The sequence below is a fragment of the Eschscholzia californica genome, unplaced genomic scaffold, assembly GCF_041429995.1.
Source record: "Eschscholzia californica isolate CP2 unplaced genomic scaffold, dmEscCali1.0.p SCAF_2, whole genome shotgun sequence".
Lineage (NCBI taxonomy): Eukaryota > Viridiplantae > Streptophyta > Magnoliopsida > Ranunculales > Papaveraceae > Eschscholzia > Eschscholzia californica.
Window position 1 is genome coordinate 19336789 of NW_028238309.1, and position 16545 is coordinate 19353333.

A 16545-nucleotide genomic window follows, 5' to 3' on the forward strand; every position below is an offset into this window, starting at 1 on the left:
AATGTTGTTTATTGAAGCAAAAGGTTGAAGATGACACCTAAAGGTAAATCTAAATCGAATGTTACGGAAGAAACAACATCAGTAAGAAGGAGTCAATTGAAAAGAAAAGCAACTGTTGAAGAAGTTGTTGGTAAGAAGAAATCCAAAAGTAAAGAAACATCAATTTCTGAGGTAATGTGTATGGAAGATGATATAATTTATTGATATTATAAAGCTATATTGATAAATTATGATTCATTTACATATCAGTGTTAATCTTTTAAGAGTTTATACCTTCTTGTATATACAAATTTGGGATATATATTAAAATGTACATTCTGTATATAGATTGTTTCATAATGTGAAGTAAACTATGCGTACTTTACATGATTTATGTTACAGTGTACAATTTTGTTTTTTTGTGTTATTGTACAGGTTGGTGTGAGTTCTAAAAGTTTGAAGTTGAAGGATAAAGGAAGTGGGAGTAAATGGGTTGATATTGTGGGGGAACAGAAGCTAATTCCGGAGCAAAAGACATCGGCTCTATTCAGATACACCCTTAGTAAACCAATAGAGTTGATAAATAGCATCCGTAGCTATATGACTGAAGAAATGAAGGAGGAGATAAGCAAAACTCCTTTCAGCCAACTATTTGATGCTATGGCAGAAGGTACTATATTAAGGGAGAATTATACTACTCGTCCAACTACTGCCATTTTGGATGTTCTTTGTCGATATAAGAAATCGACTAAGAAATTTGTTATTGGGGGTGTTGAGATCGAATTCAAACCTGAAGATGTCTCTTTGTTGTTGGGAATGCCCATGGAGGGTTCTGAATATGAGGCATTCCCAAAGAAAAATGATATAGATCCTTTGAAGTGTGCGTTCTTGACCAAGTATTTCAAGGAAACACTTGAAGCATCAAGGAACAAAAATATGGGTCTTTCTAGTGCTGTTGTTGGTAATGCACTTCAGAAATGCGTGAGGAATAACCAGCAATAGAATTTGTTGGTCTTCTAATAATGATGTTATCGGCGAGCTTCCTGTTTGCGACTTTGGCGGGTTTCACTGTATTGCCTAGCATTTATAAGAACATCCAATCTAGAAGAGCTACCAACAGGGTGTCATGGCCAAGAGCCATACACTCATATATGATGGACACGATCTACAAACATTCAGAAGACCCAACCAAAGCATCTGGTTGCTTGTTACTTTTGCCAGTGAGTAACTTTTTTAGAACCACTTTTAATATAAATTACATATTATTTCATATAAAGTATGAGTTATTTACAATTTCTTTTTTTCTTTAGTTCTGGGTGTGCATGCATACTAATCTGTATCCGAAAAATGCACTGAATGCAACAAGATACCCAAGGTTCTTGAGGTGGTCTGTGGATGGATTTAGTAATGGGATGGAAAAAGATCTAGCTGCACTGGTACCTGAGGAGGTATAATTAACTTTTTATGTGTTTTTTCATTAATGAAAGTTTTAATTTTTTTATAACTATGTTATATTTTTATGAACAGTATGTGTAATTTATTGTAAATTACATATAATTTCAGAAGGTTTGTTGTATGCATGTACATAAGACTCTATAATTTATGTAACTTTTTAATGTATAGGTTTTTGAGGATGTTGTGGATGATGTTAGTGAAGAAGAGAAGGAAATGTTAAAGTTTACTGAAAAGGTAGTAGCGGAAATACCTTTTGATGAACAGTTGAATAACATGGAGATGATGGAAGCCCTGAGTAGAGAAGTGAATAAACAAAGAGTGAAGAAAAAGGACGAGGTAATTGAAAGTTTGAGAAATGAAGTAATACAACTGAAGATACTTTTAAAGTCTGAACAGAGGGATGAATCATTGATTCATAAGGATTATAATGAAGGAAATGGTGGAGTTAATGTGGACCAGAATGAGGAGGAAAATAATGTTGGGGAGAAAGATAATGTCAATGATGAGAAGAGTGATGGAGGACAACCAGATGATAAGGTTCAGGAAGAAGAAAATGTTCAAGAACAACAATAGGAAGGTTAGTAATTATACATACTTTTACTGTTTTCAAGAACAATTTATGGTAAATGACACATACTTTATAGATACTCTTATTATTACAGGAAAAATGATATATACTTTATTGTACATTTTATGATAAATGATATTTTATTACATGACTGTTGTTGGCAGATGAAGATGGAAACATGCCATGCACAACCATTGTGTTGGTGCCTAATGAGGAAGAGAAGAATTATAGTTCAACTCCCAATTTTGATTTGGGAATAGATTTCACAAATCCACCCGACTTCTCCGACGTTGTTCAAGTTGCAAAAACCTATCAAGAGAATGCTGAAACAGATACACTCATAGATGATGACTTTGTCGAGACTACTCCAACAATAGTGAAGAAGAAGAGAACAAAATCAAAAGCTGTTAAGGGTGGATCGGATAAACCAGTTGATCCTGTTGAAACACCAAAACAGAATTCTCTTATTAAGAGAATCAAGCAAGCTCCCAGAACAAGGAAACTTACTGAAAAAGCCGAGCCAAAAGAAAAGGCTGAGAAAGACAAAAAGAAGGAAATTGCGAAAAAGGAAGTAGTGAATGTTGAAGAAGTGGATAAAAAGGGGAAGGGAGTTTCAATTGAGGATCATGAAAAACTTAGCAACTGGAAGAAAAGCAAAGTTTGGAAGAAAGTGAAAGATAATGAGAAAGGTCTGCTTGAGGAGTTTAACCAAGGAGTGAAGATGAAATAATGAAATAGAAGTTTAAATCCTTGTCGTTGTCTATGTTTTGCAATGTTTTGTTGTTTGTGTTACATTATGATGTTTGTAACAAACATAATCTGTTATTTCTAATATAATATAACTATTTTGCTATAAATTCAGTTTTTTAAACTAACAACAATTAAAATGCAGAACAATTGTATGGGAATCCAATCTGACGAGTGATGTTAGAGGAAGAGAGGTGAATTGACTTATGATGAACTGTGAAACCGATGCTCAGATTATAAATTGGTGATCAAAGCATCTATCTTCCCAAGTTTTGGTTGGAGCTGGACAAGTGTTCGTTCTCGCGTCTGAATTATGGGTAAGTTTTTGTTAAAGAATTCATAATTTCACCATAGATCTTTTTTTAAGCCATACATTACATTTTTGATATAGATAAAAGATTTAGTATGATCAGTAAAGTATGTATAATTTACTGAATATATCTTTTTATTCAGTAAATTATGTATAATTTACTGAATATATGTATATCATGTCAAAAATTACATATACTTTATTTAGAAGTATTCATACTGAAATGTACAATATGTTGTTTTTATTTGACAGACAATGATAAATTGCAAGTCAGCTCAGGCAAACATAGACCCCCACCTATCAGATCGGTTAATAAATGAGGCTGAAAGAGGGCTAATATCTTATATAGTTGCCCCAATGTGTCATTCGATGATTACAGATGTTAGTAGGGGGTATTCATTGGACTTTGTTAGTATTTGATTACTTTGATCAGTCTTGGACCCATTACAACTCATTATTCTTTGACACAAAGCTCCGTAAACATTGTGAAGAAAATGCTGCAAAGTATGGACAATACATATTAGATGTGCTTCACAAAACTAAATATGTGAGTCCTGAATTTAAGAAAAAATGTAAGGTTTCGAAGATGCCGTATGATCATCAACAAGGAGAAAAGTAAGTAAAAAATATTTATTACTTTTGTGATTACAGTAATACATACAAATAGTTTTATAGTTTAAAAATTATTTGGTGGTTTCATAATAAATATTATATCAATGATTGACAGTGCGGATTGTGGACTATTTGTTATGCTTCATATGGATTTAGTATTCATGAAACATTACAAATGGGGAGTACCAAATGAATATCTTGCGGACGATTGGATTGAATTAGCTCAGCGTAAAAGAGCGGAAGTGACATACGAGCTATTGTATGAAACAAGAGATCTGTGAAAAAAAACTTTAATATAGTTTTAATTCAAGTAATGTTTTATTTTTTCGATTTGAAACTAGTTGTAATGACTTTTATTTGACTGTTTGAAGTACAACATATTTGGAGAGTATGTATTTTTTAATTATAAATATCATATTTGTTGAAAAAGTTACTGAAATTTATCAAGTTTCTTCCTTTATTTTTTGATACAATTATGAAATGAACAACATGAAAATTGTGAAATTTACATGAAAGTATGAATTAAATGTGCAAAACATTTACTTTGTTACATAAAGGATGGTTAATGAACAAAAAAATTTCCAATGAAATCTTAAAAAATATATAATAGTACGATATACAGTATTAGAGGTATTTGGTGTTCTTTATCAATATTCACATATGTTAAGCAAGGTTCATACCACAACCGCTAAAGTACGAACTTTTGATCAAATATAAAAATAGAATAGTTAAACAAAACGTATAATTCAAACATTGAAAATTTCTTTTTTATTTGAATTGAAATTGTATGTTACATAAGGGTAACATATGTGAATACATCAAATGTTTGCCCTACATGTTTTGCGGTTGTGGTAAGAAGGTTGCTTACACCTACCACATATCCTTAATTTCCTTGGCATGTTTCCCGAGCTCTCGACCCGTACTGTTCTTGGACGACCTGGTCTACGACGAATCAACGGTGGGAGAATTTTGGTAGCTTCATCAAAAGTCCTTGGTTCATCAACATTGGATATAGGCATTATATGTTCCTGGTAAGTCTTCACATAAGACTCAGTTGTCCAAATAGGATCGTAAAAACAATCTTGTTGGTCGCCAGACAAGCTTTTAATGCACAACATTGCATGCTCACAAGGAACACCATCAACTTGCCACCTTCTACAAGTACAAGAAATAAGAAGAAGATTAACACAATGAGAAGGTTTCGAGTAATCCTCGAATATGAATGGGGCTGCCTGGGCAATATTCCAAGTTGCGGCACTATCATATTTTGCTTTCAACAGATCAGTGATGGTTGGAAACAAGAAGGTCGTCCATTTTTTAGACAATTCGCGTGCTGTGTTCATTTTGTTCATTATATGAATACGAATTGCCTCCAACATTGCTGTAATTGGTAGTCCACGAGCATGTCGAATCTGATTGTTAAAGGACTCTGATAGTTGAGATGATATCGCTGTGTATCTGTATGAAAAAAAATCGTATATAAATTTTTTATATTTTGTTGTAAAATCGATAATTTTTCCTAAGAAAAATCCATAATGTACAGTAAATAACCTAATTATGCTGTGTAAAGTACATGTTATTTTTAATACAATATCAAAACTTTATAAAGTAATCTACATAATGTTCAGCAAATAAATCAACATAGATAATCAAATGAATACAATATTGTCTGATCGTACCTTATACCGGGAAAGAAAGCATCTGCCCAAGAAGCAGGGTCTAAGGATTGAAAAAATGCAGCAACTTTTGAACCACCAATCTGTATCATCTGGTTAATAGTTGCGTGATACTCAGATTCGGGAAGAGCTCTAGCAACCTTGAAAATCAATGTTTGGAAGAATTTTGATTTTCTAGCTCCATTTGCCAATCTTAAATTCAAATTGTTCCTTAGATGCCAAACACAAAAGGAATGGTGTGTTGTCGGAAAAATGTTCTTAACACCGTTGATTATACCATTGTGACGGTCTGAAATAAAGATATACGTCTTTTCCATATTCAGAGCATTGCGCAAATGCCTTAGAAACCAGTCCCAATTTTGGTCATTCTCAACATCAACCACAGAATATGCTAACGGAAATAGACCTGTAAATTGAAAATATTGTTAATGAAAGTATAAAAAGTTTAACATTCAAAAGGCATACTTCTTTAAAATGTATATAAAATGATCTGTAAAGTTGTCATAATTTATAATAAATTTACAAACATGTACATAAAAAGATGTAATGGGATGTTGAAAAAGGCAATACTTTTTAAATTAATTATGAGAAATTTAAGAATGTTCAGAAAATACCATTGTTACCATCTTTAGCCACAGCAGCGAGTATGCACCCGTTAAAACGAGTTTTGCAAAATGTCCCATCCACATATATAACTGGTCGACAATATTGAAAGCCAACTATACAAGCATGTGGTGCAATGAAAATTCTTTTAAATCTCCGAGATACATCGTCAACTTCCAGTTGTACTATGCTGTTTGGGTTGGTACGTGAAGAGGCATCAGCATACCATCTAAGTTTTGCATAGGAATCTCCTTCTTGACCAAATGCTTCATTCATTGCTACTTTCTTCCCCTCATAAGTGTAGTAATATGGAAGTTGGACAGCGTAATCTTTCAAGAAATCTTTCTTCAGACTTGCTGTGGAACGATCTGGGCTTCTTGTAACCTCATCTAAAATAAGTTTCCCAACAAATGAACTGTTTATTTTTGGTTTCTTGGTCTTCTTAATGAAATCTTCACAGTCATGTTTCATTTCCTTGTCTTTCAAAATAAACATAGATTCGCATTTCAATGGCGCACATCCATGTACTCTCCATTTGCAATCTTCAACAGGACATACAGCAGTTACCCGCTTCGAATCATTTTTAATAAATTTAAAATTATGGCCAGTATTTATACTATATTGCCGAAGAGCAAATCGAAAGGCTTTAGCACCCCCGGGAAATAATTGACCAGGTTCAGTAAACATTTTATCCCAACCATCAGATTTTAGTATCGTCTTCTTGCTTTGAATTGATGAATCTGTTTGAATCTCAATCTGTTGTGTAAAACATAATATTAAATTAATTGATATTGATTTAATAATTAAGCATATATTTCAATACAGACCAATTGTTCAAATACGTAAACAATGTAAAATGTACAGAACAAATTACGTACTTTGTGTGTATGTATGATATTAGCAGTCAAGTGTAAAAAAGTACCCATAATTTGTAGTAAGTAAAACTTTAATTTATGCCTATTACAAATTCCTTTACAACACAATGACACAAGTATGTATAATTTGTAATGAATTTTAAATATGTTTAGATATTTTTCAACACCATAATATTGAAAAAGTAAAAGATATGAAGCATAAAGTATACATAATGTATATTACACTACAAATTTTTTCCATACAGTTCTGAGATCACATACTGGAATCTAATATCCATCATTATCTGTACTATCAGTTCAATTTGATCTGAAGGTAATCAAAGATCTGAAACATCTAGATAATTGAATGAAAACATCAGATCTAGATTACATGGACTTAATAAAAATGAAACAGAAATATCAAATACATGTAAGAACACTTTAGATATAGAAGATTACAGCAAAACAGATTCAGAGTAAATGAAATGAAAAAGAAGAAAAGAAATAAAAAAATATAGAACATTTGATTTTTTTCAAATCTTCAATATGAATCGTTAACCTATAAAGCAATAGAGATAAGATTTTAAACCTGATTAGTTGTGGCTAGAATAAAGAGATAATCAGTAAAAACCCTAAATAACAATGGAGGTTTTGATGATAGCTCTTGATTGAATACTAATCAATGGAGTTTTTTACAGCTGGGGGAGAGTTTAATGTATGTTTAATGAAGATTTCGTTTTTAGAGAGAGAGAGGGAAAGTTACTGAATTTCGGTTACGAAATTTTATCAAGTTAGAAGTTAGTTACAAAACAAACGTGATTGGAGAGAGAAAGTTGAGATAAATATGGAGAAAAAATCTATTACGGTTTAGAATGAGAATCACGTTTAGATATTAAAGAAGGTTAATATAGGTATTAAATATATAATAAGTATTATATGGATTTGTGTAATCTCTCTAGATGAGACCAAAAGAACTAGATATCTATTAAATTTATTATTTAGGTTTTGAAATCCTTTTTAGGATTATAGAGGACTAAATCTCCTATTAGGACCCTATTTTTGGTCTATAGACTCAAAAATTATTTAATTAATACTAAATTTTAATTGAGTGAGTTAAGTATTATCTTATAATCTCGACCTAAAACAGAAAAATTAAATCTAAAAAAGAAAAAGTTATCAAACATTAGAAATACATAAATTAAAGATTGTCAAAGAAACTTTAATAAAAAAAAATTAGTGTAATAGAGGCAATAAGCAGTTGAACTGTTTAATAGATAAGAGAAAATAATATCGAGAGGGACATGATAAAAGAAAAATATTTTATAGGGAGAGAACTAGAACATAGATACTATATTCAATAATCAGATAAAGATTAATAAAATGGAAAAAAGGAGATGAACAAAAAGAAGAAATTCAAGAAAAAGATGAAAAATACAAGCCAGAGTATGTGTAGAAGAAAGAAAGCGAGGAGATAGGATATAGGAATCGAACTTCCAACCTCAAGTGCACATACATAGTACTTCAACCATCAAGCCAACGGCAACTACTGCGCAATATTTTAACATAAAACTACTTAGAGGGTTAATATACAATTTTTTTACTTTTTTTTATTATTAAATATCGTACATCTGATCATGAAAGTTGAGGAGGGTCTATAAACCCTCCTAGGCTCCACATGGATCCGCCACAGATAGTGGTGGGATAAGAAATATCACGGTTTAAAAGAGACAATAACCAGAGATTAAGAGAGAGTAAACACCTAATAATTAAGTACCGGTGTTTTTCTCTATTTTTTTTTGTTCGTTTGGAGGTGCCTTGAAACACTACAATATTGGAACTAGTGGTGCCACCAAACATTACAACCTTGGTGCTCTTGGCCATTTGGGCCCCAAAGCAGCCGCTTTGGGATTGGGCCGCCCCTGTGAGGAGCTAGTTGTAGAATGATTGACTAAGGCTAAACAGAAGCTTTAAATTGTTATTCAAAAAGATATAAGTGAATTCAAATCCATTTTGATTCACAAAATTGAGTGAACACTACCGCCACTACTGAATACAGTGAATATCGATAGACCATAGCTAACTGGTTATAAAACTCAAATCAAATCCACCGATTCCTCGACTGGAGTTGAAACCGATGGACTTGAACTGATCTTTGTAACCAAATTTCACCCAACTGCACTGATTTTGGAGATGCCAAGAAACCAAGTGGTAAAAGCAAATTTACTACACTTAAAAAGGCACCTATAACACAAATGGAAGGCGCCCTTTATAACTTCTTCCATATATACATATATATTGTGGATAACAATAACAAAACTGTATAAATTAATTAAACAAGTGGGAAAGAAGACAGTGATTAATTAATCAAACAAGCCAATAAGTGGTACCTCAGTCGGTAAGTGCATCTACTCCGCAATACGGAGGTCTCAAGTCGATCTCATTGAAGTGCAAATTCAAGAATATTGAACTTGGGTATAAACAAAGTAATTTCTTTGGACTTTAGGCTATTAGTTTCGTTGGGCTTTATGCCAGTAGTAATTCGACATTTATCGTGCTTATCACATAATATAGATGTAGGGTCTATGGGTTTTAGACCCAAAATAAAGTTCAGAAAGAGATTAGGGTCCAATCTTCCCAGAAAAAGTGTTTTTAGTCCTTTTACAGTTTGGACCCTAATACCCTCTTTTAGATAAAACCAATTCCATCCAGATCCCAAAATAATTCCCGCCCATTTTTTCAGGTATAGTCGGAAGAGAAAGTTTACAACAACAAATTACCGTGATTTTGGGTTTAAAATAGGCAACGAATATATTACTTTCTCTCTCTTGCTTTCAGATTTGGAAACATAATATCTCTTTGTCTCTCTTCCAAAAAACCTAACGACGATGAATATCTCTTTCTCTGCTATGAATATCTTTTTACTTTCTCTCTCTAACTTTCAAAAACTAGAAACAAAATCTCTCTTTCTGTTTCTTCGAAAAATCGATCGACTGAAACTCTAAAAACTCTACAATCAGTGAGTTTGTTCAAGATTTTCAAAGTTATTTTGGATTTTTTTTTTGTTTTTTTGGGTTTAGGGTTTATGTTCTTCAACCAATTTTCTGTTTTTTGTAAACAATAACATGTTATGTATAATGGAATTTTTTAGGGTTTTCAGATTTAGTTTTTTTTGTTCTTATTTTTCGCATGTTGTTTGTAAGAATGAAAGTTTGTAGACAAAAATGGGTTTTGATTTTCATACAGTGTATTTAATACTGAAATATTGGTGATTTTTATAAAATTTCGAATAATGTAAAACAAGTTAACTTGTTTATTATGTGAAGGAGATTGATGGAATGGAGAAAGATCTGGCTGGTCTTGAACCAGAAAATGTATGCATTGATGGAATCGGTACATGATTTTTGTTAGAAATAACACATATTGATTGAAATTTTTTAATTGTTTGACACAAAATAAATTATGGTAATGTTTTTGTTTAAAACAGTATATAAATAACATGTTATTTATTAAATATTTTACATCTTACATAGAATATATTCGCTAATGTTATTCATTTGATACAGGTAAGTGACAGAGTTGCTGACGAAGAAAGTGAACAAGAAATAAGTTTGTTGAAGTAGGTGGTTCTTGATTTAACTCGTGATTGAAGTTCATCGTCTCCATTATATACATCGTTGTAATTGGAAGTACCCTAGCATGTCGGATGTGGTTGTTGAATGACGCTGATAGTTGTGAAGATATAACAGTGTACCTATGTAACAATAATATATCAATAACTTGTTTAGTATTTATCTTAAATGTGTTCAGGTAGATAAATTATGATATTCCCACTAGAAATAATATTTTTTTATTCATAAATAATGTATAATGTATGAACAATTTTGTGTAATTGGAAATCATGTTTTGTTTGTAAACGTAAGAACGATAATTATATGCTAAAATATGAAAACTGTTGAGAATAATCAAACACTATGTATCGTTTATGGAAGAAACCAAGGAATGAAACTTCGGAAAATTTCGGCCGATATGGGTAAAAATTTTCAATTTTCAGTAAAAATACACATACATGTTTTTAGTGTCAGATTTCGGTGGAAATCTGATTGAAGTTTCGAAAATTGTGGAAAACTCGGAAACCCTAGTGGATCTGACTATTCCCTCTAAAAAAACAGAAATTATTGAGGGAACAACCAAGAGATAAGATTCGAAATTATTTTGTCTGAGATTGTGATTGAGTTCTATTTATAAAAAACTAACAGATTAGCAAGTTCAACTCATACTTTGTTTTTCCTTCTTCATCTTCTCTGGTTTTTTACTTGTTCTTGAGTTCTTCATTTATTTCTTTAACAAAATAGTCCATTTGATATGTTAATTTGGAGAAAAATCTAGAGAGAAAGGATAGTGGTTTGGTTGAAGAAAAATCTAGAGAGAGAGAGAGGAAAGAGATTTGGTTGAAGAAAAATTTAGAGACGGAGGGGATTCAGTTTACACAGAAGAAATAGGGAAGAAGACGATTGAATTTGGGATTTTAGAGGATCTGATTTGTTATTGTTGAACAAGTATATCAAAATTAATGTTTGATTTATTTTGACCCCCTGTTTTACTTTTGTTTGATTTTAATCCCTGAAATAACTGACATAATTGCAGATTCATCCCTGAAATAATTGACATTTATTGTAGATTAACCCTAGTATTGCAAATTACCCCTCTAACTAACCGACTATATTACAGATTAGCCCTCTACTTAACATAATCTGCCAATTAGTCTTATTGTTGACATTTTGTGTTATTTCTTTCTGAAGAATGTCACGCAAAGGCAGGTCAGACGACATAGAATGGCAGCATGGGTCGCAAGTAGATAACGACCGACAAAAATCTCAATGTAATTATTCCGCTAAAATTATAAGATCCGGAGGGGTCACTCGTTTGAAACAACATCTAGCTGGCGATTTCGGTAATGTTGCTCAATGCTCGATGTGTCCAAAAGAAGTTAGACTTCAAATGAACAAGATTCTAAACACGACGTTGAAGAGAAAAATACGAGAGACAAAATAAATTTAGAGTTTCGAGAGTCTGTTATGGACCTTCTAGAAAGACAAAATGAAATCGTTGATCTTGATAGCGACGATGACGATATCGAGAATCAACAGTACAGGGAAGCAGTTAAAATGTCATTGCACGATCGTCGCAGTGGTGACCAAAGACGTTCGTTTAGTCAATCCACTAACGATATATGAGGCGGCTCTAATGTCAACACAGGTTCAACGTCACGACAACGTGATTTCGCAAGAACACAGAGTGTTAGACAACCATCTACTTACAATCCAAGAGATGAGTTACCAATCGATCCACATTCAGTGAAACCTCAAGGTGGAAGACAAAAAAAAGGATAATAGAGGCATTTGGGTTCGGGAATATTAGAAAGAAGATGGGAAAAACAATTTTGAAGTTCATACATTTTAACGGAATTCCACTACATGTTGCTAACAATGTTTCTTACGATAATATGGTTGATGCGATTGCTAGTGCTAGACCAGGTGTAAAGCCTACTACTGCATATGAGTTGAGGGGACCCTTTTTCGATTATGAGGTTGAAGAATTAAATGAGTATATGGATGGTGTAAAGAAGAATTAGAAGACGTACATTGTCACCATCATGTGTGATGGGTGGACATGACCAACTCGATTGTCTATCATTAATTTTATGGTTTATTGTTAGGGAAAATAAATGTTCCACAAATCCATCGATACATCAGAAGACAAAAAAGGTTCGAGTTACATCTTAAAACTTATGGAAGAAGTTGTAGAGTCCGTAGGAGAACAGAAAGTCGTGCAAATTGTGACTGATAAAGGAAGCAACTACCTTAAGGTCGACAGAAGGTTGATGCGGCGTTTTAACCTTTTTTTGACACCATGTGCAGCTCATTCCATCGATCTAATTCTAAAGGATATCAGAGAGACGAAGACGGTACAAAAAGTTGTGCAACGTGCAAGGCAAATAACAAAATTTATATATAATCATTCGATAATCATTGCATTGATGAGAGATAAGTGTGGAGGCGATATAATTCGTCCAGGCTAACACGATTTGCCACGAATTATATTGCTTTGGAGTCTCTCCAACAAAAAAAACATTCTTTGAAAGAAATGGTTGCTTCTCCATAGTGGCGTGCTTATGAGGGTGTTAATAGTTTAGAAGGAAGAGTAGTAGAAGGATTAATAAACAAACATACATTTTGGGATTCGGTGCATAGTATTGTCAATATACTAAAGTCAATCGCAAAAGTCCTTCGAATGGTAGATGGCGACAAAAAGCCTACAATGGGATACATCTACTATGCTATGGAACTAATGAAAACCCAAGTTGAAAAAGCTGCTCGCTCTCCTAGGGTGTGTCTCAAGATCATTGAGGAGCGATGGACAAAACATCTCACACACCCTCTCCATCTAGTTGGTAATTATGCGTTCTTCTCATTTTTTTCAATATTAATTGCTTCACTTAACGTTTGATGAACTTTCTTTAACTGAAATGTAGTCTATCACCTTAACCCAAACTACCAATACGAACATGGTCTTTCGATTCGAGGGGATCTGTTAACTGCCGTTGAAGAAGTGGTAGAAAAACTGATAGTACCAGAAGAACAATCAACTTGTCTACTAGAGGTTAGTTTATATACATTTTGAAATGTTTTTAACATAAGGGAAAGAAGAATTCCTTTTTTTTTGTTTGAGTCATTAATTTACAGCTAAAGACTTTTAAAGAAGAATCGGGTTCCTTCAGTAAGACAACTACAATAAATGGAGTGAAAATAACCCAATCAGGTAAATTATTTGTAGTGAATGGAACAAACATTTACAATTCATTATAGTTCAATTAATCAAACCTAAATAAGTATGTGTGTTTGCAGCTGAGTGGTGACTCTTGTATGGAAATGATGCTCCAAACTTAAGATCAGACGGTATAAAGGTTTTAGCTCAGACGACATCTTCATCCAGATGCGAAAGAAATTAGAGCATGTTTGGCCTTATACATAGCCAAAGAAGAAATCGTCTTGGCCATGAACGACTTCACAAACATGTGTTTGTGCATTACAACATGCAACTACAACTTAAACACCAAAAAGAAGACTACCAAGATTCAGGTCCTATAGACCTAGAAGATATATTCTGTGAAGAAGGGCCCCCTTATATGAATGGGTTAGAGAAGTGGGAGAACCTGAAATAGATGAGCCAAACAATATACCAAACTCTCAAATTGCTTCTACACTAGGGTTAAATACTGATTCCTACATGAGCACCTCACATGCTGAAGATGTTAATCGTTTGATGGACACAAGTTCGTCAAGTACTAATTCACCTTCTAGCTCGTCAGGAGATAGTGTCAACGGGGATGGCAGATAGAATAATGAGAGTAACGATGTTGAGGAAGATAATAACGAGAGAAATGAAGGATATGTCCCTTACATGGAGGAACACAACTTTGATCATGCAACGCAAGATCATGATCACGGAATCACTTCGAGACCAACTGAACCTGTATCATATTCTCGTAGAAGGAAAAACCAGTTGGCTGGTATGAATGTTGGGTACTTCTTCTTGGGGGCAATAGTGTTGACGAGGTTACAGATACTTTCACTAGTATGGGTATCGATAATAACTCTTATGGTTATGATAGTTCATCTGCATCAGTTGGATATAACTACCCAAGTCATATTTCTTGGAACACTAGTGAGCATGAACGACCATCAATGTTTATACCTCAACAACCAAGTTTTGCTGTTTACCATCAATATCCACTGATTCGACCACTATGCGGGATTCGTCAAGATCAATACATGACATACATTGAACAATATCGGAATTGGTTCCGAAGCCGAATGTCATGGGAAATGAATCTCATGTACGTCCAAACAACGACGGTGATGAAGGGGTACGAGATCATTTTGGTTTTAATGTCTTACGTAACAAAATGGAAGAAATTTACAATTCTATCTTAATAAACTATTGTTCAAATGAAGATTAAATCTTTTTATGCTTAATTATGGTTAAAGAGACTTGTTATGTACAATTTCAACATATTTCTAACATTTCGGCAAAATTGTAAAATTTCCACGTAGACCGAAACGTTTCCACGAAACGTTTCCACATTTGACCCCATTGAAACTTCCACCGAGACCCAAGTTTCATTCCTTGGAAGAAACACAATAAAAATATGGTAAAGTATGTATAATGTTTAATAAAATTCATCGTGTTTTCAATAAAAAAAAAATGAGTTATGTTTTAATAAAACGCTTTTTATTGTGTCAAATAATATAAGTTATGTTCAATAAAATACACGTAATGTTTCTTAAATGATTTATAATTTATAATATGTTGTAATTGAATGGTACGGAAATCTTAATCTAGATTAGAAAATTTAGATCGAAATAATGAAAACATAAATTTAATCAATCAAAATCTAAAAGGTAACACTAATGAAATTAACAAAATACATAGATATAATGAAAACACAATCGAAGATAATGAAAGTAACCACAGATTTAACCATGTTGAGCTTGTTGGATGATGAATCTTAGAGAGAGAGAAAATTTATAATAATGAAATCATGAACATGTTTAAAGATGAAGCCGAATAAAAAGTTAACACGAAGTTGATGAAACCGATTACAATGCAAATCATGAGATGATGATGAAGAACAACAAACAAAAAGATGAATCTTAAGATTTAACCATTACAAGCAGCTGGTGTTCTACTAATGAAAACGAACCCGATGATTTGATGATGGACTTCCAACTAAGGATAAACGATGGTGGTTTCAGTTGATGAAATATTTGAAGAAGATTCAGAGCTTCAGAAATGGAGAAGGAATAATGGTTTCTGACGTTATGAAGAAGCGTTTCTGTTATTGTGAGGAGATTGGAGAGAGAAAATGAGAGATAAAAAAAGAAATAAAATTTTGAGAATCGATATTCAAAATAGAGTATTGTCTTATATATAAGGTCATTATGGGATTATGATTATATATGAAACCTAGAGATTTGTGTTTTCTATAGAGATGAAACCATTTGGACTAGATTTCCATTTAAATTAACTAGATTTCCTTTTGGAAATTAACAACTTCAATAATTTCAGTAATATTCATATATTAGATTCTAAATTAATAGAGCAGAGTTGCAGAGAGGAGAGGGAGAAAGAGAGAAATATAACCATATTTGATGGAGAAAAATGTGTGCGGGTGAGGGGAAGTGATTTATGTAATTTAGAGATATTGTAACCGATTTCCTCTCCACTAATTTCTCTTCTTTCCACGATCTCCTCCCATAATTGTTGGGTATCAAATAAAAGCCGACAATAGCCTTGCAGTTAATTTTGTTGGGTATCTAGTAAATGTCGACAATAGCCTTGCAGTTAATTTGTTAGAAGTTTACATATCTGATAATAACTAATACAAATGAAGGTATAAAAGTCCATTAGTAGTTTAAAGAAGTTAGAAATTAATTGTTGACACTAATACCAGTCGATTTACATTATACCAGCCCTCATGTAACCGACTGACCTATTTTATTATAATAGATGTTTTGGCTTAATATTCTATATTAGAGTCAGGCTGGACTAAAAGTGGGGTTAGGTGTAGGTTTTTGGACTACAAACCCATAGATGTATCAATGCCTTTGTAATGCCCATCTTAGTCAATATTCAAAAAAATAAATAAAAAATAAAAAATAAAATAATGAATCACATAAG

At 32.8% G+C, this 16545-nt stretch overlaps 1 protein-coding gene across 1 annotated transcript; it reads left to right on the forward strand.

Annotated features, from left to right (window-relative positions):
* The first annotated feature begins 1001 nt into the window (after positions 1-1001).
* On the forward strand, positions 1002-2007 carry LOC147556720 (uncharacterized). The gene is made up of 3 exons (XM_086658693.1): positions 1002-1199; positions 1290-1427; positions 1603-2007. The coding sequence occupies exons 1-3, from the start codon at positions 1002-1004 to the stop codon at positions 2005-2007; spliced, it is 741 nt and encodes a 246-aa protein (XP_086514819.1).
* Positions 2008-16545: the final 14538 nt, after the last annotated feature.

Excerpts from the sequence above, each read along its gene's own strand:
- LOC147556720 (XM_086658693.1), top strand. The coding sequence starts at position 1,002 with ATGATGTTATCGGCGAGCTTCCTGTTTGCGACTTTGGCGGGTTTCACT. Across the intron at positions 1,200-1,289 it reads GTTGCTTGTTACTTTTGCCA|TTCTGGGTGTGCATGCATAC; the intron begins GTGAGTAACTTT and ends TTTTTTCTTTAG. Across the intron at positions 1,428-1,602 it reads CTGCACTGGTACCTGAGGAG|GTTTTTGAGGATGTTGTGGA; the intron begins GTATAATTAACT and ends TTTAATGTATAG.